At 37.6% G+C, this 25,596-nt stretch overlaps 2 protein-coding genes, 2 long non-coding RNA genes and 1 pseudogene across 6 annotated transcripts; 3 read left to right on the forward strand and 2 right to left on the reverse strand.

Moving 5' to 3' along the window:
* Window positions 1-4,515: 4,515 nt before the first annotated feature.
* LOC120014126 lies at window positions 4,516-5,232 on the reverse strand. The gene has a single exon (XM_038866047.1). The coding sequence runs from the start codon at window positions 5,230-5,232 to the stop codon at window positions 4,516-4,518; it is 717 nt and encodes a 238-aa protein (XP_038721975.1).
* A 954-nt stretch (window positions 5,233-6,186) lies between these two features.
* On the forward strand, window positions 6,187-12,654 carry LOC120014127 (annotated as a pseudogene).
* LOC120015714 lies at window positions 8,680-10,697 on the forward strand. 2 transcript variants are annotated; one of them, XR_005471808.1, is made up of 6 exons: window positions 8,680-9,002; window positions 9,099-9,158; window positions 9,230-9,285; window positions 9,383-9,446; window positions 9,714-9,782; window positions 10,424-10,697. It is a non-coding gene; the product is annotated as an uncharacterized LOC120015714 (long non-coding RNA). The 2 variants fall into 2 exon arrangements; XR_005471807.1 differs by having other exon boundaries at window positions 8,682-9,002; window positions 9,094-9,158.
* Window positions 12,655-16,457: 3,803 nt separating the features above from the next.
* On the reverse strand, window positions 16,458-19,922 carry LOC120015605. Its single transcript, XR_005471792.1, has 4 exons — window positions 19,763-19,922; window positions 18,387-19,678; window positions 17,504-17,566; window positions 16,458-17,128 (listed from the first exon to the last, which is right to left on the reverse strand). It is a non-coding gene; the product is annotated as an uncharacterized LOC120015605 (long non-coding RNA).
* A 346-nt stretch (window positions 19,923-20,268) lies between these two features.
* LOC120014637 (protein argonaute 3-like) lies at window positions 20,269-22,502 on the forward strand. 2 transcript variants are annotated; one of them, XM_038866647.1, is made up of 3 exons: window positions 20,269-21,249; window positions 21,280-21,309; window positions 21,947-22,502. In XM_038866647.1, exons 1-3 carry the CDS (start codon window positions 21,042-21,044, stop codon window positions 22,129-22,131), a joined length of 423 nt encoding a protein of 140 aa, XP_038722575.1. In that variant the 5' UTR covers window positions 20,269-21,041; the 3' UTR covers window positions 22,132-22,502. The 2 variants fall into 2 exon arrangements, with proteins under 2 accessions (XP_038722575.1, XP_038722574.1); XM_038866646.1 differs by having other exon boundaries at window positions 20,271-21,309.
* The last annotated feature ends 3,094 nt before the right edge of the window (window positions 22,503-25,596 follow it).

Raw genomic sequence — 25,596 nt, forward strand, 5'->3', positions numbered from 1 at the left:
TATGTAATGCCATTGAGAATATTATTGTCTTTCATGTCACCCTTAATGACTAACCTTTAATGTAGTTTTATATTTATAAAATTCATCAACATAGATCTCTTTGGCAACTACAAGTCAATTCACCATATAAAAAATAAAACTAACCAATAGTATTCTCTAAATTTTATTTGAGTTATACCATAATACTCAAAATATACATAAATCGGTACATGTACATGCATAATTAAAACAAATAAATAATTATGCACTACCATAAATAATTGTAAATATTCATTTATGAACAAACCAACAATATCGAATATGAATTTTAACCAGGCATAAAAATGCAAACAACTGAAAGTCAAAAGATTCAGTTAAAATTTTCTGGTAATCCGATTCAGCCCAATCAAATAGAAGATATATATGAATAAATGAACCCAGAAATTAAATATTCCCAAGACATAATAACAGCCCTAAGAAATGAGCCCACACTTATATGACAGGACCAATAAACCGAAATATAATTAAACTGGGTCATTAACATGCATAGGCTTACCACTTTCGGCCGAAGAGAGACATTAAACATACCTGCTATTAAATCCGAAACAAACTGTCCATACTTTAATTGAAAACAAAGCACAAATAGGCCATCAACCATAATGTTTCAAAAATTTTAAGAAGGGTCTAGTATGCCAATATTTTCAACAGAAAGCTACAAATGATTATCATAACACATTATAATGATTAACTCAATAACAAGCTTTCAGCCCAAATTGCAAGTACACTTAAGGAACTAAAAATACCAACAGACTTGAAAGAGAACCATTTTACATGGATTATACTAAATATGGATCCAGAAAACATAACTGAATATACATCCATAAAAATATAAGTGAATGACCCAAACTTAAAAGTATGTCAAATTGATTTTAATTCACAATACCAAATACTTGATCCAAAATAAAATAGATAAAAAAATTTACACCGTTCTTATTCGGAATTTATGAGCAGATAAATCACTACGGGTCATTGTATGGGCAAAACCATGATCAAATAATACACAAGAATCAAATACGGTCACGGAACTCGGTATTTATTTGATCAAAGACAAACGGAAAACATCACAGATTCAAATCGAAAACCATTATTGAACAGTACATAGTAATCAAACAAATCTGAAAATTATCAAAACCAAGTAGAAATCATGAATCGGTCATATCAGATGTGCAAGATTAAATCGGCTAATAATGAGATTTTATGTTCATGTTAACAAGTCATACCCACCGAAACATGAAGCATATATAATATTGAAAAAGAAACCGAGATCTCAAATGACCAACACCTTATATGAACATCAGTCTGAATTAATTCACTTTGGATGATATGGATCATGCAGTGCGGGTAACATAATAACCATAATGATTTCAATATCCTATGCCAACATCAAGAAACAAAACATATATACTACCCATATGTATATAGCTGCATGGATACTGAAGCATACATAGCTATTTCACATGTTAAATCCAAACATCTAGAGAATATAAAGTTGAACCGTACATCACATATAATTTATCTAAAACAATAAACATGTAATCGTTCAACATTCTAAGATCTAGCAATTCAAACCATGCTATATACTCTACTCATAATGCGGAAATAACTTTAATAGGATCTATATCATGTACCGTTATTTGTCATATCGATGGATGAAGAAAGTGTTCCAAAGATGCTCCAAGAATAACCTGCAAAACAAACTTAACACACTTCTTCTCTCTGTCTCTCTTTTAGCACTGAAACTTTAGTGATGGAAAAAAAGCTTAACGTATTGTACGTGCTCTTCAATAGAGAGGAAAAGAGGGTTAAGATAAGAGATAACCACTAAGAGTTACCACCCATCATGGCTATTTGATTTTATCTTAGTGGTTATTATCTCATAGTAAAACTCATCTTAATTGATAATTTAATAATCAGCCTTTCCTTAATGATAAGTCCAAGTTAAACTAAAACACTAAAAGAGATAAAGGTTAGTGGACCATATTTAAATAAAAAAGTTTACAGAAATGCCCCTGTTTGGCGCCAAACATGAGGCCACCAAAGGCTGCGATGATGCTACAAACAACGACCTGTGAGTCTGTGACTTGAGAGCAAGTTAAGTGAAGAAGATCATGAACTAATATATTAACCAGGGAACTTTGAAGTGTTTGTTATTTACTTACCATACAATATGTATCTATGTATATCTATATGTATTTTGGATGACAATCTTGTACCACTACTACTCGAGAAGGATTTAGTTTTATGCAATATTATTTTTACAATAATTTTCAGAATGGAATTATACAATTAATTATGAGATTTAACTTGTTCTGTAATATCCTATTTTAATGCGTATTATAATATCTAAAAATTTATATAACTTTGAAGTATTAGTTATCTACTTTTATATAGCTTTAAAGTCTTGGTTATCATGCAAATGAGCCATTGGTTGAGTGGCAATGATTTTGCATGTCCCTGACTTCAGGTCATGAGTTCTAGTCTCACCTCTTTCGAATATTTATAAGGAGGGTGTGTGGGTTTAGTATGCCCCTACGTGGGCTTGATTTGTGCCTCCTGCGTCGTGAATATTTATAAGCGTGGGTTTGATTTGTGCCCCCTGTGTAGGGCATGTTGACACCTGTACTTTTATAGGCTTGGGTTCTAGTCTCACCTCTTTCGAATATTTATAAGGAGGGTGTATGGGCTTAGTATGCCCCCGTGTGGGCTTGATTTGTGCCTCATGCATCGTGAATATTTATAATCGTGGGCTTGATTTGTGCCTCCTGTGTAGGGCATGTTGACACCTGTACTTTTATAGGCTTGATCTGGTGGTGTGTCGTATATTGTATTTGTACTTGTACTCAAAACAAAAAAAAAAGTTTTGGTTATCACAATCTTTTTGGATTGTTCTATGATATCTGAAAAAATTTATAAGGAGGGTGTATGGGCTTAGTATGCCCCTGCGTGCGCTTAATTTGTACGTCCTGCATCGTGAATATTTATAAGCGTGGGCTTGATTTGTGCCCCCTGTGTAGAGTATGTTGACACCTGTACTTTTATAGGCTTGGTTTCTAGTCTCACCTCTTTCGAATATTTATAAGGAGGGTGTGTGGGCTTAGTATGCCCCTGCGTGGGCTTGATTTATACCTCCTGCGTCGTGAATATTTATAAGCGTAGGCTTGATTTGTGCCCGCTGTGTAGGGCATGTTGACACCTGTACTTTTATAGGCTTGATCTGGTGGTGTGTCGTATATTGTATTTGTACTTGTACTAAAAAAAAAATTCTGGTTATCACAATCTTTTTGGATTGTTCTATGATATCTGAAAAAATTGCAAATTTAGGAGGAAAAAATATTTTGTTGGTTAGTATTCCAAGTTAAATCCTATTATCCAATATATCTTTGATTTAAAATATTTCAATGTTGATTGAGGGAATAACTAAACAAATTAATTAATTACTGACGAGATGGCTCGGTTGGCAATCAACTGGGTTAGACATATGTGTGCTAAAGGTTCGATTGAGAAGCATATTTCTCAGTGATATTTAAAAAAAAATTATCTAATTAATTAATACTTTGGAGGGGAAAAAGTGAAATGTATTTTACTTTTATATATAGTATAGATTTTCAGGTTCCATATTTCAAAAAAAAAAACTATTTTTGGGTAGACATTCCCTTTTCGCACAATTTGCTCTGTAACGTTCGATAATCCATCGAGTCAATGTAATAACCTACAAACCACTTAAAAAAGAAAGTATGTAAAAAAATTTATGTATTAAATGACGGGATTTGAACCTTGGTTCAAGAAAATGAGTACAGGAATCTTTGCTACCATGTCACGCCATCATTGATTAGTCATAATCTTATTATCACTATATTAATCAATTTGGATTGATGTTTATAGGTTAGGCAAAGTTTTACACGGGGTTATTAACCTACTGCATGGCATATTCCTTGAACCATGGCTCCGATACCAACTGATGCAGCGTGAGATTATAGAACGTAGAAAATTGAACACACAACAAGGAATCAACTTTTCTATAATCCTAACTTATACAACAAGCAAGAATTATAGGTAAATCAGCTCACGCGCTTAGGCTGCCGTTATTTCATATATCAAACTCAATAATAAAACTCCCTACCTCCATGAGGGTTACAAGCTTAAATAGTAAACATAACTCAAACCCTAAATCATTCTTAATGGGAAACAAATACTTAAAAGTAAGTAAATAAAACAAGATACATGATTTCAAGAAAATAATACTAATTGATTGACCTCAAATAATACATTTCTTAAAATACCAAAATCAAATATTTCAATTTGTATCTGACCGGCTACAAGCGTAGGCGGAGTTATAATTTTTTTTTCCAAACCAAAAAAATATAAAATAAAAAATTCTGTCTTTACCAACAAAAAAAGAAAATAAAAAAATCCTGTTTTTACTCTTTGAATGACAAAACCCAAGTGGAGCCCTACAACCTGTGGGGCCTACTTCAACTATGCAGTGTTCGTGGAAGCTGGCGGCGGCAGATCGGACATGTAGTAGAGGCTTTCTTCTTCTACCAAGAGAGTTTGCAGACTTCGTGGATGCTGGCGGCGGCACATGGGACATGTGGCGGCGTTCTTCAACCAAGAAAGTATGCAGTGTTCATGAAACACGTGGCGACAAGGTAGTTGAATTAGCTCCATTGCGGCGGCGGAGTAGGCTTCCAAACAAATGGGACAAGGACCATGATCATCCAGCTGCTGTTGGCTCATCCTCTTAACGTAGACACCGCTGGCAGCCTCCACTTGTGCGAAGATGTAAGCTCCATCCCCAGTCCAAGCCAACGTTGACAAATAATTAGAGGAGTCGGGAGAAGAAAACAAACCCCGTGCATAGAATGCAATATCTTCGGCCAATAGATCCAAATCATTTTGTGCTAAGAGGTTGTTGACGAATGGATTGTCGTAGAGAATAGGTCTGAGCAGGTACGGTTCGGTGAGCTGTCGAGGTGAGAGTTGGGGGAGATAAGATTGGTGGGTCTCTAATTCGTGTTCGAGGAGGACTTCACCATCGTCATAATTCAACGTAAGGCGTTTCTCTATCAGCTCAATTTCAAGCGTGGCTCTTCCCGTGCCGGGATATTCTGCTATCCTCGTGCCTTCCAATGCTGTTAATCTTGGTATCATGGATTCTTCATAAAATTCTTCATAAATTTCGTCGGGATCCATTGAGAATTGAGAATGAATTATGGATCTATATATATATATACACGGCTACTCTCCTAAGAATATTAGAAGAGGGTTTCCCTATATAGGAGAAGTAGCTAATAAGTCACAAAGAGTTCGAGTTCGAGTTCGATACTAGTTTTGTTGGAGCATAGTTACGTTTTAATAATAAGTTGATATTAGTTTACAAGATAATTAATTAATATTTTAATTGTATATTCATAATCCATGTAGGATAAGAAGGCTAGTGCAGGGTTTGAATAAATCCTTACCGCCATGCCTTTTTCTTTTGATATACTGAAAAAAAAAAAACAACATCATATGTTTCTTTTAACTATTGATTCGTTAAGGGTAATTTCGTAATTCAGTTGGTTCTGAGGCATGTGAATTTTACATCTGGTGTTCTAAGGCATTTGAATTGTACACATGGCGGACAGGTGTTTTGGTCTGAGACCCGCAATTGCTCTTCACGGGGCCCCTGCAGTTTCTCAATTTGATGGTTATATTAAAGTGTGATCAGACAATTTTTTTAAAGTATTGAAGTTGACAACAATATGCCATCCAGTTCTTGAACACTTGATCAATGGGTCAGCTTTTGGAACCATAATAAAGAACCATTTGCCCAAAAAGCTTCAGTTGGTTAGAGGAGGCATGACAATGGTTATATTTTTTATGCTATGATATGGCAGAGTAAAATTTTTGGTGTGTATTGGGCTGTACTTATGAGTATTTAGTAAGTCATTCTGGTTGTGGTTAATGTTCTTGCAAGAATAACTGACGGATCGAGTTGTGCTTCAATTTTAGTACGTATGAAAACAAGTTTGGTTACTAGGACTTTTTAAAAGTGCTTCCATTTGATATTGTTAATGTATGTTTTTCTGAGCACTTAAATTTCTTTGCACAACTTACCAAAAAAAAAAAAATTTTCTTTGCACCCATAAAGTATAGAACATTAACATGGTGGCTTTATCAGACAGTTATACAAAAGAGAAAACTGCTCGACGAACCACAAGTTTTCCAAATGGATTTGAGGTGTGTATATGGTTTTAAAGATTACGCCTTCCTTCCTTACCTTAAGTTCTGATTTTTCATATGTTCCGGATATCGTTGATAGTGTGTTGATTCTGAATTACCGAATAAACGAAACGAATATCAGCATGATAGTGAATCCTGTGATTCTGGTTTTGTTTAGTTTTGCCTTGAGCTGGTTCTAGTTCGTCAACATTGGATTTGAACTCCTTTGAAGGTGTAAGAGATAAAGGAGAATGAATTAATTGCCAAAACACCTGTCTGCAGATGCTAACTCTTAAGGATTTTTGTAGTGAAATTTATTAATTAAATGTGGAGAGATTGAATTTTGATTCTTGAGTTAGAAACTTAAGATTTTAAAGTGGAGTCTATCATAGTAGCATAACGTATGTAGAGCTCGTCTGAAGCCTGACATATTTTCAATGCTTATAACACATGCCTAGGGCATTTTTGTTTTCTCAGTCTTACGATATTTTTCTTTATTATATTACTAACTTATTGCTGCCCCTGTCCTAGAAAAATGTCATTTATCTTATTTTTGGATGTTCCACAGTATTTGTCCATAGACACAAAGGCTTTGATAATTCCATATATTTCTTACTCTGCTATCCCTACTTCTTTTGGGGTCTTCTTTGTTTCTTATGTACTTATTGATGATTGTGAAGTTAAGATTTTGAAAAAAATACATATCAGGTGTTGAGCAATTATTGCTTATTCTAAATTTCCAAGATTTGGCAGGGATCACATTCTTTGTAGGTCGGAGGGTTTTTTTGTCAAGTTATTTTGTTTTGGTTGATATTGGTCTTGCTTCTTGTTGTCCTAAATTTGATCAGCAGGAGTATCCTTCCTTTTGAATTTGACATGCGACTCTACGACTAACATTCTTAATATAAATTCATCAGACATTGGTGTTAGAGGTATGTGATGAGACCGAGATTGCTGAGTTGAAAATGAAGGTAAATGGTAACTTTTTAAAGCCATGGGCTTACTGTTTCTTGCAAAGGTTTTCTTTTTTCCAAAAGGTTTACTCAAATGTTGCTGCTGAAAAGGTGTATGTTGTTCAAGTGATGATAAAATTCTTAGTAAAAGAACCGCTTTATGGTGCCTTGAATACGTTCCATTTGCTAGATTTCGGTTTTGTAGCTCTGTCAAACGCTTGTAAATCCCTCAACTAAACATCCCTCCTGCAACACCACCACCTATTCCAACGAAACCCATGGATGAATCAGCTCCTGTTGCCCCGCCACCATCACCACCCAAATCCTCTCCAGAAAAGGTTAGCCCATTTAGAAACACATCGTCTCAGAATTCCTCTAAGTTGGCTGCCTTGGAAGCTTCTGGAGTTATATAGTGGATATGTTAAAGTAGCTTCTCCAACGGTAAGTTATCTTCTCTTTTCAAGGACCATCTTTTCCTGTTAGTCTTAGTATGGAACAATTCGTTGACCTATTATATTTTATTATTTTATCGCCGCTTCTTCTAGGTTGGCTCATTTCGAAGGAGTAGAACTATAAAAGGAAAGAAGCAGCCTCCTATCTGTAAAGAGGTGTGCACGGGATAGGGGGGGCTGGAATTAGTCCAGCTAATTCCACCAAATCACCACCATTCAATGCATGAATGTATTGAGTTTGACAACACAACATCTCACCATTCAATGGTGGTGATTTGGTGAAATTGGTGGAATAATTCCAGCCAATCCTTTTCCGGTGTGCACTCTTCTAGGTTGGCTCATTTCGAAGGAGTAGAACTATAAAAGGAAAGAAGCAGCCTCCTATCTGTAAAGAGGTATGCTCAGTGCACGTATATTTTGCGAGTCCAAAATCATGTGTCTTTATTATGTCAGATTTTCTGGTAGTTATTGAAAAAATCTCTCTCAAACTTATGGACAAAAAAGAAAGAAGACTTGACAAGCAATGAGAAATGTTTAATACATGTAATCACTCTTGAGCAAGTTGCCCAATGCATTACAAATGACTTGTTTATATACAAAGGTACCAACGGGCAAAACATGTAAATAAGGAAAGAATAAATTTTGTTTTGAAAGCATACATCTCTCATATCTTCTTTCTTTAACGTTTCCTCTTTGTGAGCCTTGCTTTAGTGAATCCCTTTGCTATTGCCTTGCATAGAATGAGGTTGGTGTCTAACGGTCCAAGAGAGATTTTCTCCTTGACTGACTCTGACTCTTCAATGGTAATAGATGATACGTTTGCTTGATTGTTGGGTTGATGTTTGTGGCTATTGTCAATGGCCAACGGTCCAATAGTTAAACTTGATTGTGCATGATTTCCTCCTTGATTTGTGTGGCTATCTAAGGTGACAAGAGATATATGGGAATTTGCTTGATCTCCTCCATGAGTTGCATGAGTGGTAGGGCTATTGTAATACCCACTTAAATGAATCGTAAATAGTCAATTAGAACAATGGCAAAAATCGTAAATAGAGAGTGGTAAATTTTGATAAGTGTTGAGGGTGGAAAGGTCTTTTGAAAAAAAAAAAAAAAAAAGAAATTCCACTAACAATCAGACTTGAGCTTCCCGTGTAAGCCATCAAAGAACCATTTTCTTTGAGAGTTTTCTAGAACAAGTGAGACGGTGAGTGGTGGATGATGGGTGGCTTGGGTAGTGAGTCCGGCTGGGTCAAAATAGTTTGAAGCTTATGATTGTTGTGTCTACAGCTGGGTTTTCTCTTGTGAAGTGTTGGAAGGACGATTTGCAGTACAAGGGTGTGAGAAACTCTTTAAGGTAAGACTTTGATCTTTTGATTTAAATTTCTGGGTGAAGTAAATGGTTCTTGATGGAGATGTCCCTTGCTTGTGATGTTGTGATTACTAAGAATAGAGACTAGGGCCATGCTCAAGAATGTTCTTGAAGGGAAATTGAAGACTTGCGTTTACGAAGGTAAGGGCTTTAATAGCACTGTACATCTGAATTTGAGATTTAATGTGGGAGCTAATATGAGATTATCCCAGATATATGAGCTGCTGGAATTTTTGTTGAAGTTGGAAATTTGGTGGAAATACACAGGGTAAGCACCAAGTGGTGCTAAATGTGAGATTTTATTATTTAAAATGGTAAATGGAACTTATTGGAGCCTAATGAGGTCATATGTGAATCTTTTGTAGTGAATCAGGTGAATAAAAAAAAATCATCATCAAGGAGGCAAGGAAAGTAATAAAGCTTTCAAGGGTAAGTGTGATTTATGATCAAGCATATCTTATAAGCCTTTGAGTTATAAAAAAATAATTGTGTTGAATTTGGATGTTGGAGATGTGGATATGAGTTTGACATGATTGGGAATTATTGAAGTATTGGATTTTTCTTGAACTGGTTGAGTTATATAATTTTTGGGATTCGCATTGGTGCGCCGTTATGCTGTCGAAATTTTTTTTAACATGTCAGTAATAATAGGGACACATTGGGAGATTCTAAGTAGGTAAATTATGTTTTGTTTAGGTGACTAGTTGACCGGTGAACTACGCGACTACTGGAGGAATTAGATGGTGTTTTAATTGCTAATACCAGGTGAGTGAATAGGCAACTTGTTCGATACATTGGATTCTTTTCTCTTATGGCCCTGCGCTTTCTTCTAGATTTTGATCCAATATGACTTTATTGATGAATCTAGCATTTTTGGTTATGTTACCGTGCTTGATATATGATGGTATCGTTCTCTCGTACGTTATGGGACAAGCATGTTTTATGGCTCTTTATTATGTTTCTTAATTCCAGTCTGACGCTGTACTAGTCTGTTCGACTTTTGCTCATATGTTTGTTCTGGGAGTGACTTTGATCAGGATACTGTGTGCTAACGACAGTATTCATTAGCCTTGGTGCACCAAGTATGATTCGGCACTGAGTGTGCTGCCTGTTACGGCACTGAATGTGCTGCCTGTTTCGGCACTGAGTGTGCTGCCTGATTCGGCACTGATTGTGCTGCCTGTTACCGCATTGTATGTGCTGCCTATTTATTCTGTATGGAAGTCCTCCCGTATGGTCACTATTCCTTTATATCTATTGGCTTATTGATCATGTTGCACATGTTTAATGTTATCGATATCCCGTACCTGTTCTAGCATGCTTGTCCCCCTCTGTATTGGTTGAGTTACTATTCATTCACTGAGTCTTGTGACTCACGCTTGCGTTGTTGGCATTTTTTTTTCCAGATATAGTTGATCCAGTAGAGCCAGATCTTCCTACAGCCAGATAGACTTTCAACCTCCTTATTCTGGTGAGCCCAGCACATATAGTGCGGGTGTGATTATGTATTATTTTGGACTCATGTATCACCGTATTTTATCGACTCTAGATGCTCCGTTAACTACAGATAAGGTATAATGATATGTAAGGCTATGGGCCAGACTGTGTTGTAGGTATTTTCATATCACGTATGTTTTGTTTATTTGATTATATTAGTGCCAAACCACCTGTTCAGAGGCTTGCTTGGCCTTAGTGTGCTTAGGTTCATTGAGGTCATGCGCCGGTCACGTATCCTTATTGTGGGTCGTGACAGCTATTATCATTAACAGTTATTGGTATACACTATAAACATCTCAATTTGATCAATCGCTTGTCACCTGTCGGGCTTTAATTTCCTGACGTCTCACTTAATTTTAGGAGCTGGATCTGCTGGCATAAACTGTATTAGGGACTCCATTAAATGATAGTATATACTTTTACTGAACTGAGAGGATATTAGTTGGCAATACTTTGAGATGCATAAATAGAGGTCTTAAAATTGCTTTTTCTGTTGAATTTATGTGCTGCATTAGATTGCATTTGCTGAACATGTATTTCCTCTAAGCTAATGATATCCATACAGCAGTGTTTATTAGGATCATGGTTTGAGCTATGCCATTTGCTGATATCAATATTTCTTAGTCTATGTAGAACTAGTAAGAAAGATTTTTCCTGCTTTGAATCCTGGATTCGACATTGCTTTAATCCATATACTTTGTTAACTTACAAATCAATATATTAGGGTGATGTGATCAAAGAGGAACAAGTAATTGGATATGTAGATCAATTTGGTACTGAACTTACGGTGAAGGTGAGTCTTCTCGATTGCATTATTAGTCATGGCATCCTTTAACATAGATGCGTTACATGACAGTATACCGTTGTTTCAATGAACAGTCGGATGTGGCTGGAGAGGTCTTGAAGCTTCTTTTTGATGATGGAGGTATAGTTCTATTGTCTTAGTTGTTTTATTTGATGACTCCTCTCCTTATTTTTCTCTCGTAACGTCTTGCAACTGCTGCATATGGTAGCTACTAAAATTTTAAGTGATTACACCTGGCAATCAGACTGTATATAAAATATCATCTTAGAAGTTATATACGAGGCTTAACAATCAAAACTTTTCATATAATTTGTTGGTTTAGTGTGTGTGTTAAAGTTTTGAAACAAGGGCATTTTAGCATATATAGTGGCATTTGACAAAAAATACATCTCATTCCTAAACTATCCCCCTGTGTTTCATTTATGTCCTACAATTCTTTTTGGTTATGGAATCATCCTACTGTTCCTATTCTTTCCTCCCTGGTCCCTGCAGCTGGTTTTAGTGCCAGCAGCTTCTTACAGGGCTGTCTATGAAAATTTAATTGAAGCACAAACCTTCAAAACAGTTGTATAATGGAAAAGGAAGGGTTTCAAAATGGGAGAAAATGTTTTGCATGTTATATAGACACCCTTTTTTGAAGACTCTACTTGCTTGCGATTCATCAAGCAAAGTTCCAAGTTAGTTGAGTACTTGAGCGTATTAGCTTTGTTATGTTCTCCAAAATTTGATTACTTTATTAAAGTGATTGTTTCAATTAATGAACATGAACATCTATGTACTGCAATATCTGAAATCCCGGCCTCTCGTTTTTTCTTTCTCAATCAAAACGGATTTGGGGGCTCTGCAATTCCCTAGAGTCTACAATTCATATCCAATGGTGAAGAAAAAGTCATACAAATTTTAAAAATGAAAAAACAAAAATATGGTGTGATGTGGCACATCTCTCAAGCCATTGGATTCCAATTGTAGACTTTACAATTTGAAATTAATTGCGGATCCCCCTAATCCAATCAAAACATATGTCATCTTATTGTTTATATTTTGGTCTTTGGTACTGGCACGGTTGGGTACGGGGACTATCTTATTGCGGTCTTGCCCTTGTTTCATGGCATCAAGTGAGCTTTGTCGCAACCAGGCAGAAATTTTGCAGGTTTCAAGTGATTACCTATTTGAAAGCTATTTGCTTTGGAGTTGTTGGCCAAGTCTTTTTATTCTTTCCTCATTTCCTTTGCCATTTTGTGACTAGTTGTAATGTGTACTTCATATTTGTGATCAGTAACACTTAACTGTGGAGCATCCCAAAATAACTGATTTGATTACTACGGATTCATCTTAGTCGATAACTGTACATGAATTGAGGTGTAGATTTAAGAGAAGAATACTATGAAGCATTATTTTAGAAAATCAAAAGAGGAATGTGCCGAGATTGAGGAGAAGACTTCGAAGGTTTTCAAACCTAGTTGTTCTATCTATATATGCAGCACGTTTTGCTACAGAGAGCAGTATGAAGCCGAGCCACAATTCCCTATCATCTTGCTCTGAAAAATTCAAGAGTTTGCATTATATATTCTTCAAACTTCTGCCTGTGAGAGCCATTATTATTATTCATACTTGCTATTGCAACCTTGAATCTTCTTTGTACGTCATATTTTCATCTCCACATTAGAGAGCTCTTTGTACCCAAAATTAACATATCCTACCCGTGAGCTATCATCCTTGTTGTCCTAGTTTGTTGCTGTAAACACTAAGAGAGAACCTGAGCCAAACACTTGTAAACGCCTTTAATTGGGTATACCATCCTTGTGAGGATTGTGAGAGTTTCGTGGTTTGCCTTTAAAACCAGGTGTGTAAAAGTTAGGAGAGTGAACTTGTTAAAACCTTTGAGTTTCGGTGGTGAACTCCGAAAAATCATCGTTCCATAGTGGATTGAACTCCTAAGCAAGGGTGCTTAGGGAGTGGATGTAGGAGGACTTGGTGAAGTCGTCGAACCACTATAAATCACTCTTTGTATCTCTCTAAATCCTACTCTTTTACATTTTTGTTTTATTGCTTTAATATGATTTTATATGTTCTATATTGTTCACTGTTGAATATATATTGTGTAATTATATGTGATTGTTTTATGTGATTAGAAACTAATATATTTGTTTGATTAATACATACGACTCTAGTCGGAGAAAGTCAAGTTTGCATTGATTTGAAATTATTCTATTAACTGATGAAATTGTTTCCGCTTATCATACAAATTATGCATTGATTAAAATTTGAATATTTACTCATTATCTTAAATCTAATATTATATACATTGTCTTAACTTTGTTCTATATTTTGTTGGAACTTGTTTTTGTAATACTTGTATTACAAGTGATTTGGTTGACTTAATTAGAGGCCTTATTGAAGTTTGCTTGAATTAGCTTAGGATATCCTACTAGAGATCGAGTCTTTGTGTGTGTTGTGCTTTTGTGTGACGATTTTATATTAGAGGATTCCTAATAAGAATTTGGGGATACAATTCACCCCCTCTTGTGTGGCCTGGATCCTTCAGTCATTTGGTGCCCTATACACACATAACATCTGTCCAAGAAGGACGACAGAAACCAACACAGCACTGCAGCTGCTAATAGCTGTGTTACCAACGTGGCGCTTCATCAGTGAGAGAAATGCAGGACGACGTCGTATTACTTGACTATAGCATGCAAGGGCACCAAAACGTCGTCGATTTGCTTATCCAGAAGTCCACAAAACGAAACCCACTCCCGTGACTACCGAATACACAACCAACTCGCCACCAAACCGTGCCTCCGGCATGGATTATATAACTATTGCGGGGCCCGGGGCGTTGCCCTGGTTAGTTAGAAAGAGATGCGTTGTGATTGTTCTCCGGTGTTAATTGGAAGAAAGAAGACAACAATAGCCAATGTAGGTCGAAGACATTTGTGCAAGTTTTTGTTTATTACCTCTGTTTCTTTTTAGTAAATAAGATGCATGCTTTTGGGCAGTTGGGCTTCAACAAAAGAGGATGGTATTGAATCCTTTATTTCCTAAGGAAATTGATATTTGAGAAATATAAAATGCGAAATTATGTTAAATTAGCAGATATTCTGTTAATGGAGAATTTTAGATTTTTGTAGGACTTACTGTGAATGGAAAACTTTGGTATTTCGCCATTTTCGATTAGTTTCAGCACTGACGAATCTCCTTGATTTGATGTAAGTCATTATGTCTGTAATTTTGTCAATTGAATGCCTATGTAGAGAATTTGGATCGTACTTATTTTCTTGAGATGTGTCGCCCAAGAGATCTGTGCTGCGTTCATGAGAATAATGTTTGCATTAGCTGGAGCAAGGTAGACGTTGGAGTTTCAAAATGTGTTATGTAAAGAATTTGTGTAAAAGCTGTGTTATTCTCATTGATGTTGTATGTTACAATACATAGTGATACAGGACTATAATCATGGTATACATATGGAAACTGAATCATCCTAGTTAGGAAATAGTATCACTCAAATCACTGGAGATACAGTCACGAATATACAGTTGACTTTGTGAATTGGAAGAGATTATAGGATCCCGTATATCATGCTCTATCATGCCCCCGCAAGCGCAAGGATCCGGGAAGGATACCAAGCTTGGATCGATGGAGCTGAAAAAATTTCTTGGCAAGTGGCTTTGTGAGGGAGTCTGCAAGCTGATCTGAAGAATGAACATGTGATATGCGAAGTACTTTACGAGCAACTTGGTCACGGACAAAGTGAAAATCAATAGCAATATGTTTCATGCGGGAGTGAAAAACTGGATTGGAGCAGAGATACGTAGCACCAAGATTGTCACAGTAGATGGTAGGAAGAGTGACCGGTGGCGCACCAAGTTCAGTTAGGAGATTATGGACCCAATTGACTTCAGCTGTGGCAGAAGCAATAGGACGATATTCCGCCTCAGTAGAAGAACGAGCTATAGTGGACTGTTTTTTAGAGCTCCAACTAATGGGGTTGGCACCAAGGAATACCACATAAGCAGAAGTAGAGTTGTACGTGTCGGAATTACCACCCCAGTCAGCATCAGCAAAGGCATGTAGCGACAATGGAGATGATGCGGAGAGAAAGAGACCATAGTGGGAAGTCCCCCTGAGATATCTGAGAACACGATTCACAGCCGTCCAGTGTGTGGTGGTGGGACGATGCATAAATTGCGCGAGCTTGTTGACAGCAAAACTAACATCCGGCCTTGTAAGAGAGAGATATTGGAGGGATCCGAGAACCCGTCGATATTCTGTGGGATCATGAGGAGGTGAGCCATCATCTAATCTGAGAGTTTCCGAGGAAGAAAGTGGAGTGTTAGTTGCCTTGGCTTCATGCATATTTGTCTTCTGAAGGAGATCAAGAGTGTATTTGCGTTGAGAGAGATGAAGTCCAGCAGGAGACCGATGAGTTTCGACTCCAAGAAAATAGTGTAGAGGCCCGAGATCCTTGAGTGAAAACCTGGAGGAGAGCTGATCAGTAAATTTTTGAATTGCCGCAGGACTGCTACCAGTGAGAATTATATCGTCAACATAGACAAGCAAGTATATTGTAGCAGTAGTAGATCGATATATGAACAAAGAAGCATCACTTTTGGAGAGAGCAAATCCACACTCAAGGAGGTAATTGCGGAGTTCAGTATACCAAGCGCGAGGAGCTTGTCGAAGACCATAGATAGCCTTCTTAAGTTGACATACATGTGTTGGACTACTGGAGTCAATAAAGCCAGGAGGTTGCTGCATGTAAAAATGGTCAGATAAAGTGCCCTGCAAGAAAGCATTATTAACATCCAGTTGTGTTAGAACCCAACCACGAGCAACATCAATACTGAGGACAATGCGGATGGTTGCAGGTTTAACCACTGGACTAAAAGTTTCTGTGAAATCAATGCCAGGCCGTTGATGAAACCCTTTGGCCACAAGGCGAGCTTTGTAACGTGCAATAGAGCCATCGGGGTTCCTCTTTATTATGTTGGTTTGTTTAAACTTTTTACAAACTATTTTGAGCTTGGTATAATGATGGAAATTGTTCATAGTTGAAGACTTGTAGTAAATGAGAATATTTATATACATTTGTGCATTGTGTTATGGCAAGGAAAATGGCAACAAAGTACAATCATTGTAGACGACACAATCATCCATAGAATACCAACCAATTCGCAGATGCTGCATTAGTTAGTCATCAATTTGAAATAAAATCAATCATCACACATGCTTAAAGATTTATGTTACTCTTGGTTGGGGTGAGTAGGAGATGACGGGTGAGTAAGGATTTTAAAAAGGTCATTTCATGGTTTGGTTTAACTGTAGAGGTTTGCTATAAAAATCAGCAAGTGCAATCATTTGAGAAACATTAGTAAAACACAGTATCATTTACAGACGGAATAATCTTACGATTGAAGGCATAAACAATCAGAGGGAAGAATTGAGTATACAGAGACGAATTAAAGATCATATAATATAGAAGCATGCCTGATCGAATTATATATGTATACGTATTGAGAGCAAAAGAGCATTTCAAGTTCTCTTCAATCCCTTCCTCATACCACCAACCCTTCATGTAACCATTTAGTGTACTTAGTACTATGGCTCTTGGCATTTGCTTAACTCGAATTGCTGATCCCATTAGTGAAAGAAATCTCACCCATTATTTTAACCCCAGCAATAAAAGCCATGACAAAGCCTTAAAGAAAGCTCACCTGCACTGCCCGAACTTGGAGCACAACTGGATGAAAAACAGCAGTGGAACAGAATTTCCAAAGCAAGAGTTGGTGATGCTCGATTGGTATTAACTCTGTGTAAAGAAATTATTTTTTCGATCGTGAGACTAATATTAGTTCAGTCAACACTCTCAATGTCGGTGTTTCGACATTTGTGTTTCTTTTACATGGAAAAAGAGATAAGAAGAAGAAAATCTCTTGTTTAAAAAGAAGTCACAAAATTGGCCTAAAACATATGTTTATTCCCAAACATATTATCTTCTTATTACAACCTATGTCTATCCAATATATTCAATATCCCCTGATACTCACAGATGTTTGGACAAATGATTATTAGAAAGCAGCTGATATGATAGACGACATTCCAGTTTGAACATAAGAAGGACTGGATAATGCAAAAGAGAGAGCAACAGGTTTTGACACCACATATATAGCAATAGTAACGTCACCTGATATTAAGAAGATGAGGTACTCGGTGAAATGGTTAGTTCAAATGTGCGAACCCTAAGTACCTGCATTAACCAAGTAATTTTAACAATGATAAAAACAATGGGACAACAAAAAGTTTTAAGACATCTTAAAGTCAAATGAAATGAGCATAAACACAACATATATTGACAATTAAAATATCTTTTGTGTCATTACACATAAAGAATATCGATAATAAAGCAAACATATTTCATGAGACAATTATATATATATATATATATATATATATATGAGAGATTATGGGCAGAGCAATGAACGATGAAGTTTACAAATGGTACCAAAACAAAGTAAGCAGACAACCACATGACGACATGATTGCAAATAATTCTCTTGGTTTTCTTTTCTATAGGCCAGGCCAATCTATCATGTTATGAATATGACTAACTACTCATAAGCAGACTCATAATGACTTTCTATAACTCTTGGAGCTTTTTCTAGTGACACGAATCTCCAGTAAATTTTTGTCTCTCAAAACAAAGGTTGAAGCAATTATAGTTTATGATTATTTGCACTTTCATATGGAATGAAATGATACGCAAAAGAACACCAAGGAAATTAATAGCGAGGAAAAACGACCAGTGTAATTCGAATATGTGATGCGGCATGCAAAGAAACAAAAGAAAGACGAAGAAGACCAATAAACGAACCCAGACATACAATAACAGAAAGAATAGCAAAGCACAGTGATCACAAACTCAGAGATTGAATCGCAAGATAGAACAGTAAACTAAAAGCCGATAAATACAAACAACAGAAAAGTACAATGACCCAAGACTCAGAAATTGAAGCGCAAGACAAAGTAACAATGCTAAATCCACCAAGAGATGAAAACAACAAACATACACAACAGGTGAGAAACCCCAATCACCCGTGGGAAAAACACTCTTGAACAACACAAACAACCATCATTTAGGTCATTTAGGTGCAACCATCATGTACAGGCAACCCAATATCGATAATCTAATGGTTGATATTAGCACCAGTACACTGACACACGCAAGTGCACTTGTACTGTAGCTTGTAGTCTTGTACTACCATTGCTCTAGGGAGAGTAGGGACACTAGGGACAAAAAAAGCCCAATAACTCTTGTTTTTTGTGAGGTCATCAGGTCATGGTCATGCTTTATGAAACTACAACAGTTGCAAGAGTATGGATAAAAAAGGGACTTGCCCGGACAAGGCCCCAAAAAACTGAAGAATAGAATAAAGTAATGATAAGTAATTAGTAACTAGCATCTTCCCGCGTTGCGGGACTTGTATATTTTCGCTTGTAACTGGTGTAGGGCATATTATTATCATCATAACAGATTCAAAAGAGTGACATTCCTATGCAATAAATGCAGTATTCTTCATCATCAAAAAAATCGAACACACATTATTTAAATCGTTATCATTCTTCAAAACTCAAGATACTAATATGAACTCCCATATATAAGATACTAATATGAAGATAACACACATGAGGGGATAAAAGTTTGAGAAAAAGCAACATGACAACCATGCCACAGAAACAAACATTGGACAATCCCCAATACTTCGCTATATTGTTTCATCTGAACAAATTCCCAAAAAAAAACCTATATGAACAGTACACATGATCACATATCATACATAGATTGATTAATCATTATGCAATATAACCTCACAACAAAATCATTTCCCAACCTTCATTTAAGATGTGTTTGGGAATTAAAAGTGTGATAGTTTTTTTTTTTTAGCGAAAGAGTTGGTCATAAGTTTACATTGTAGCATTGATATGTTAGGGCACGTTGTTTAAATGTAGCACACCCAAGGAGCAATTGGAAAACAGAGCACAATAAATAAATTGGATATAAGGCCACATAGTCCAAAAAAATCAGGCAATATAAAAATTAGTAAGGTAAAAGAACAACAGAAAACATGTATGATATAAAGGATACTTGCTGCTGAGATTTGATCACAATTGATGTGACAATCCCTGCCCTCTTGATGCTTAAGCTCATTGCCATAGAAGAGATTGATCAAGAATAAAAGAAACACCTTGGTCCTTAGTGGGTGAAGTTGGAGTTGCAGAAGATATTCTCTCCATGCTTCTTTGACCATATCAGACATTACTTCTTCTTCAACCTTGATCAACCCTCTCTCTCACGATTCCACTTCAAGATTTTTGAGCAAGAGTTAGAGTTCATAGGACAAGAGCAGAGTAGAGAGACACAGATCAAGATTCCAACTTGTCTTACCAGGTCAAATGTTTCTCGTCAAAAAGAATATCTGTTGGAAGCATTATTCACTTTTCCCTGATGCTATGAAAGAAGTGTAGTTGTTGGAGCAATCTCCCTTAAACGTTGGTTTTTCGATTTCTTTATTTCATCATATGAGTTTTTTCGGGTGCCAATTCAATACCCCTGTTTAGAATTTTTCCAGAAGAGAAATGTTGAAGTTCTACCTTTGAACATTAAAACCTGATAAATGTGGACCATTGATGAAATGAACGGTTGAGATTAAAACAATGATGATAAAATATGGACCATTAGATAAAATATAGAGTTGGGATCATACCAATTTCAGAAATTCTATCTAAAAATAACTTTTAGGTTAAGGGTTAATATGTCATTGTATATAAGTATATTTGTGTAAATTAAAAAATTTTAAAAAATGGTATAAAGATAGTAGAATAGTAGAGTGTAGGTAAAATTTCCCATAAGTAATAGATTAGATTCGAACTCTCCTCATATACGGAAAGCTGCATGGCCCGAGACAAATAAGGCCCAAGTCAATCTTCTACTTAAAAGAGTATAGCCCATAACTAGAGTCCAACCTATGTGAGACTGCCCGATAAAGAGGAGTCATCTAGGGCACACGATTGTAGAGCATACTCGAAAGAGCAGAAGAAGAAAACTGATCTGATCTGAAGCGGATGGGACGAAGTAGTGGAATTAGCTCCATCGCGGCGGTCGGAGTATTCTTCCGGACAGGAACGATGATCAAAACAACGGAATCTGAGCTTCTTCATCTGCTGCTGGCTCCCGTCCCCAATGCGAAATCTTCAGCCAACATATTCTCGTCACGGCGGATCGTGATAGGTATGAGATTTGGGGGAGATGAAAGTGGCGGCGGGTAGGACCTCTTCGAGGACTTGGAGATCGTAGGTATTCTTCACCGTATTGAGTTCAACCGTGGCTCGTCGGGTATTCCGCGATTCTTCGGGTATTTAGATGATTTGATTTCATTGGTCCGGATTCTCCACGTCAGCATGTGACGTGGTGTGCCCGAACCGCCAAATTATTTTTTCGAAGGAGTGCTTGTTCATTTCTTAACAAACGCGAGAATAGATTGCTTCGTTCATGGTTCTATAAATACGACAATGCTGTGCTGGTTGATTAGCCTCCATTAAAAGAAGTAAAGAACGCCCTTCTTGATTTTACTCTTCTTGAGTGTTTCTGAGTGATCTTGGATTTCGTTTTTTCAATGGAGGATGGTGGGCATTCTGGGAACACCTTTGATGGTGATGGGTAGCGGATGGGAGGAGCCAGCACTGGATGGAGGGTAATGGGGAGAGGACGCACGGGATGGAGGGAAATGGGGAGAGGACGCACTGGATGGAGAGGATTGGGAGGAAGGGGGAGAGGACGCACTGGATGGAGAGGATTGAGAGGAAGGGGGAGAGGACGCAATGGATGGAGAGAAAGGGGGAGAGGACGTCATGGATGGAGTGAAAGGGGGAGAGGACGCAATGGATGGAGTGTAAGGGGGAGAGGACGCACTGGATGGACACCTATTCAAACTGGTACCTTTCTTCTTACCCAGTAAGAGGTTGAATCTTGAAAGTAGGATTTACCTGTGTTTTGTTTTCTTGTTCAGTTTTGTTAATCTTTAAACTATATATATATTTATTTTAGTTTGTTGGTTTCATCACGGAGTGCTTTCAAGAAAATCTGGCTTTTTTCACCTTTCGTTATCATGTTTTTAAATTATTTCTTGGAAAAAGTAGAGGTGTAAAATCGAGGATGTCTTTGTTTTATAATTGTTAATTGTCTGTTTCTTCTACTTTTTTTCTGGATTTTGCATCTCGGAAATGATTTTAACCTAGGTTCTTTGTGTGGTAAGGCAGACATTAATTTTGGAAGTAACTTTCATATTGGAGTGAATGCTATTGTAAGTGTTGAAGGTAGGTTTTTGATCTGTAGTTCAGGAGTAAGAGATTGTATTTCTCTGTTGACTCGAATTATTAGTTGTTCTGTGGGGTAGATGGAGTGGTAATTCTGGAGTTGTTGGGTCGATTCATTGGTTATTGGTTGTTGGTGCTTGTCCCTTATTTCATTACTGTATCAAGTAATCGCTGAATTTAATCAAAACAGAAAGGAAAACAAACTTTTAAGAAAGGATAGGAGAGGGAATGGAGATAATTATGACTTTTATTGCAGGGGCAAATGGGATTGATCAGCCTATTTCTATCGATGCAAATGGGAACGAGCAGCTGAATTCTATTGAGTCTAATGAGAATAATCCTAATGAGAGTAATCTGCCCCAGCCCACTAGTGATGAGCCGAACCAGCCCGTTACTGAGGCGTCTGAGGTGCTGGAGATGGGTTTTGGGTGTTTCCCGTAATTGATGAATCTCTGATTTCTGGTTTTCGCTAGCGGTATTTTCAACTGAAGCCTACTTTGTTTAAAATGCTCACTGTTTGTAGATTTTTAGACATGTACGTTCAATTGTTTTTATAGATTTTCATTAGCATGGACCATCCTTAGGCTTTTCCTCATTTTCTTTGTAGTTTGTTCATGCTAATCATTTTCAGGATTGACTTTGTGAATACTTGTGGTACTGTTCTTATCATTCTTTGCTATCAGTTTTTTCTGATAGATCTCTAGCTTCTTTTTTCTTCCTGATAAGAGATAGATCTCTCTAGCTGATTTCCCATTTTAGATGTATTGATCACGATTCATGACACTTAATAAAGAGTTCCTTTCGGCTTCAAATTGTCATCGGTTGAGTTTGACAATCTTTCTGATATATGATTTCCTAAGTTGCATGGCTTGGTATGTTGAATGTAAAGAACAATCCATTATCCATAGTTTCTTTTTTAAAGAATTATATGCTGTCAGTTATTGATTCCTTTGTTTATTTGTTTTAAGAGTTTGGACAAGCATACACGAATCCACATGTATGATATACCAACCAATTTTTATGAGCAGTGACTGATTTTAGTTGTGTGTCTACTAGTTTATTAGTTGCTGGATCAAGGTTTTGGTCTCTGGAACTGGATTTAGCTTGGTCATTTGCAACTAAACTTGTCAACGGAGATGCATGAATTTCCATGCAGCTACTCTGCAAGTTATTGGGTACTTTGTGGGGATTCCAGGTATCAGAAATGTCTGAGCTTCTCCAACATTTATCAAAACCATTGCTGCTTCCCTTTTTTCTGCTCAGGCATAGCATCCTTTTATCACTGTTAGAATGGATTTGAGAATAAGTATTTGAGAATAAGTATTATCCAGGTAAACTTGGATTTATGTTGCAAGACTTGGCGAGGGCCGTTCCGGATCCCACCACGCTCAGTCCCACCTCAACCATTAACCGTCAGATTGTTATTTTTAAATACTAGTCATCAGATTGACATATCAATCATTAAATCAATTGACTACATTTATTAAATGTAAAAAAGGTAAAATAGTTTATTTAACCAAATTTCTCCGTCTCTTTTCATCTTCTTCCCCTCACCCCGCCAATTCAAAACGCAGAGGTAGTAACCAGATTCTCACTCGATCCCTTTTTGTTCTTTCGAGGAGATCTATGGCTGAGTCGGATAATCCTGGTAAGCACGAAAAAGTGGCTGAATCTCTGATGGAGAAGATCAGCAAACATGTCAAGAGTTGCTTGCACGACAGCAAAGCCTGCTTCGAGTCCGTTTAATGATGCCTTTATCAATGGTAATATCTAGCAATTATATAAAGAGCACTTATCTGCTATTCAGGTATTTAGATTTCTCTTCTTCTTTATACTCTCCTGGTTATTTGAGTTCTGTCGTCAAATTCATATATATGGGGTCTATGATTTTTTTGCAGGTCTGGGTAGATTTGGATTTTAATTGACCTTTTTTTTGTTTATATTAATGGGTTTTAACAATTATCCTTTTTCCTCCACTTTCTATCATTGGAATTTTAATAATTTGATACCGTAAAGATTTCTCTCGACCGCCGCGGCACCACGAGTGCCAAAATCGACATGGTGATGGCGATCACCACTCCGATTGGCAACTCCGACACGATTGTCATCACCTCCGTGACAATTCCATCATTCTCTGGAACCTTGCCAAGGAGGATACGACCTATGGTGTTCCCAAACGTGGTCTCACTGGACACTCTCACTTGGTTCAGGACTTCCATCGGCCGACGGTCAGTTTGAGTCCATTGCTTCCAGTCACCTGTAAAAGTCCCACATCTAAAGATGTGGGCACTCATGCCTTATTTATAAGGCCAAGCCCACCTCTTACCATTAACAAGGCCTTTTCCTAGGCTTGAGTGGGTTAGGCTTAGCCCACCTCCTTGGACCTAAGGAGAAACAAAGCCGTGCGGGCCCGATGTATCCACGGGAACCGGACAACCCAAAGCAGACAATATTGTTGGTGTGTATCCACGGGAACCGGACAACCCAAAGCAGACAATATTGTTGGTGTGTATGAGGTGTGGATTTACAACATGGTATCAGAGGAATTCGTTCCTGTTGAACATGACCTCTACTCCACTTGTGTTGGGTCTGGCATAACCCTACCCACAAGTGCGGGGGAGTGTAAAAGTCTCACATCTAAAGATGTGGGCACTCATGCCTTATTTATAAGGCCAAACCCACCTCTTACCACTAACAAGGCCCTTTCCTAGGCTTGAGTGGGTTAGGCCTAGCCCACCTGCTTGGGCCTAAGCAGAAACAAAGTCGTGCGGGCCCGATGTATCCACGGGAACCGATGTATCCACGGGAACCGGACAACCCAAAGCGGACAATATTGTTGATGTGTATGGGGGTCCACAAGTGCGGGGGAGTGTAAAAGTCCCACATCTAAAGATGTGGGCACTCATGCCTTATTTATAAGGCCAAGCCCACCTCTTACCACTAACAAGGCCTTTTCCTAGGCTTGAGTGGGTTAGGCCTAGCCCACCTGCTTGGGCCTAAGGAGAAACAAAGTCGTGTGGGCCCGATGTATCCACGGGAACCGGACAACCCAAAGCGGACAATATTGTTGATGTGTATGGGGGTGTGGATTTACAACAACCGTTTCGAGATCGTCTTCTAGGGTATCCGATTTGGGGACTACAACATGGTATCAGAGGAATTCGTTCCTGTTGGACATGACCTCTACTCCACTTGTGTTGGGTTTGGCATAACCCAACCCACAAGTGCGGGGGAGTGTAAAAGTCCCACATCTAAAGATGTGGGCACTCATGCCTTATTTATAAGGCCAAGCCCACCTCTTACCACTAATAAGGCCTTTTCCTAGGCTTGAGTGGGTTAGGCCTAGCCCATCTGCTTAGGCCTAAGGAGAAACAAAATCGTGCGGGCCCGATGTATCCACGGGAATCGGACAACCCAAAGCGGACAATATTGTTGATGTGTATGGGGGTGTGGATTTACAACAACCGTTTCGAGATCGTCTTCTAGGGTATCCGATTTGGGGACTACAACACCTCCTATCTGCCTTTGGATTTTGACTTTAATCACCCCATTTTCGTACTGGGCCTCCATGTCTCTGTCTCTCTCCTCACCACCCACTGGCGCAAAAGGAGAGATATTGGTCAGTATAAGCAACTGTTTTCAGTTGTAGCTAGTTCAATAGATGTCAACCAAAAGACAAATACTGTGTTTCTGATCCAGAGACTAAAGTAAGTTGTTTGCAACTGTTTTCAGTTGTAGCTAGTTCAATAGATGTCAACCAAAAGACAAATACTGTGTTTCTGATCCAGAGACTAAAGTAAGTTGTTTGCTTTATGGTTTCTCACTCTTGTTATTGCTGATGCTTGATAGTGGTAATTGGGTTTGTGATGTCCATGCCCGTTTGGCTCGTCTTTATATAATTTCAGG

The sequence above is a fragment of the Tripterygium wilfordii genome, chromosome 14, assembly GCF_013401445.1.
Source record: "Tripterygium wilfordii isolate XIE 37 chromosome 14, ASM1340144v1, whole genome shotgun sequence".
In the NCBI taxonomy this organism is placed as follows: Eukaryota; Viridiplantae; Streptophyta; class Magnoliopsida; order Celastrales; family Celastraceae; genus Tripterygium; species Tripterygium wilfordii.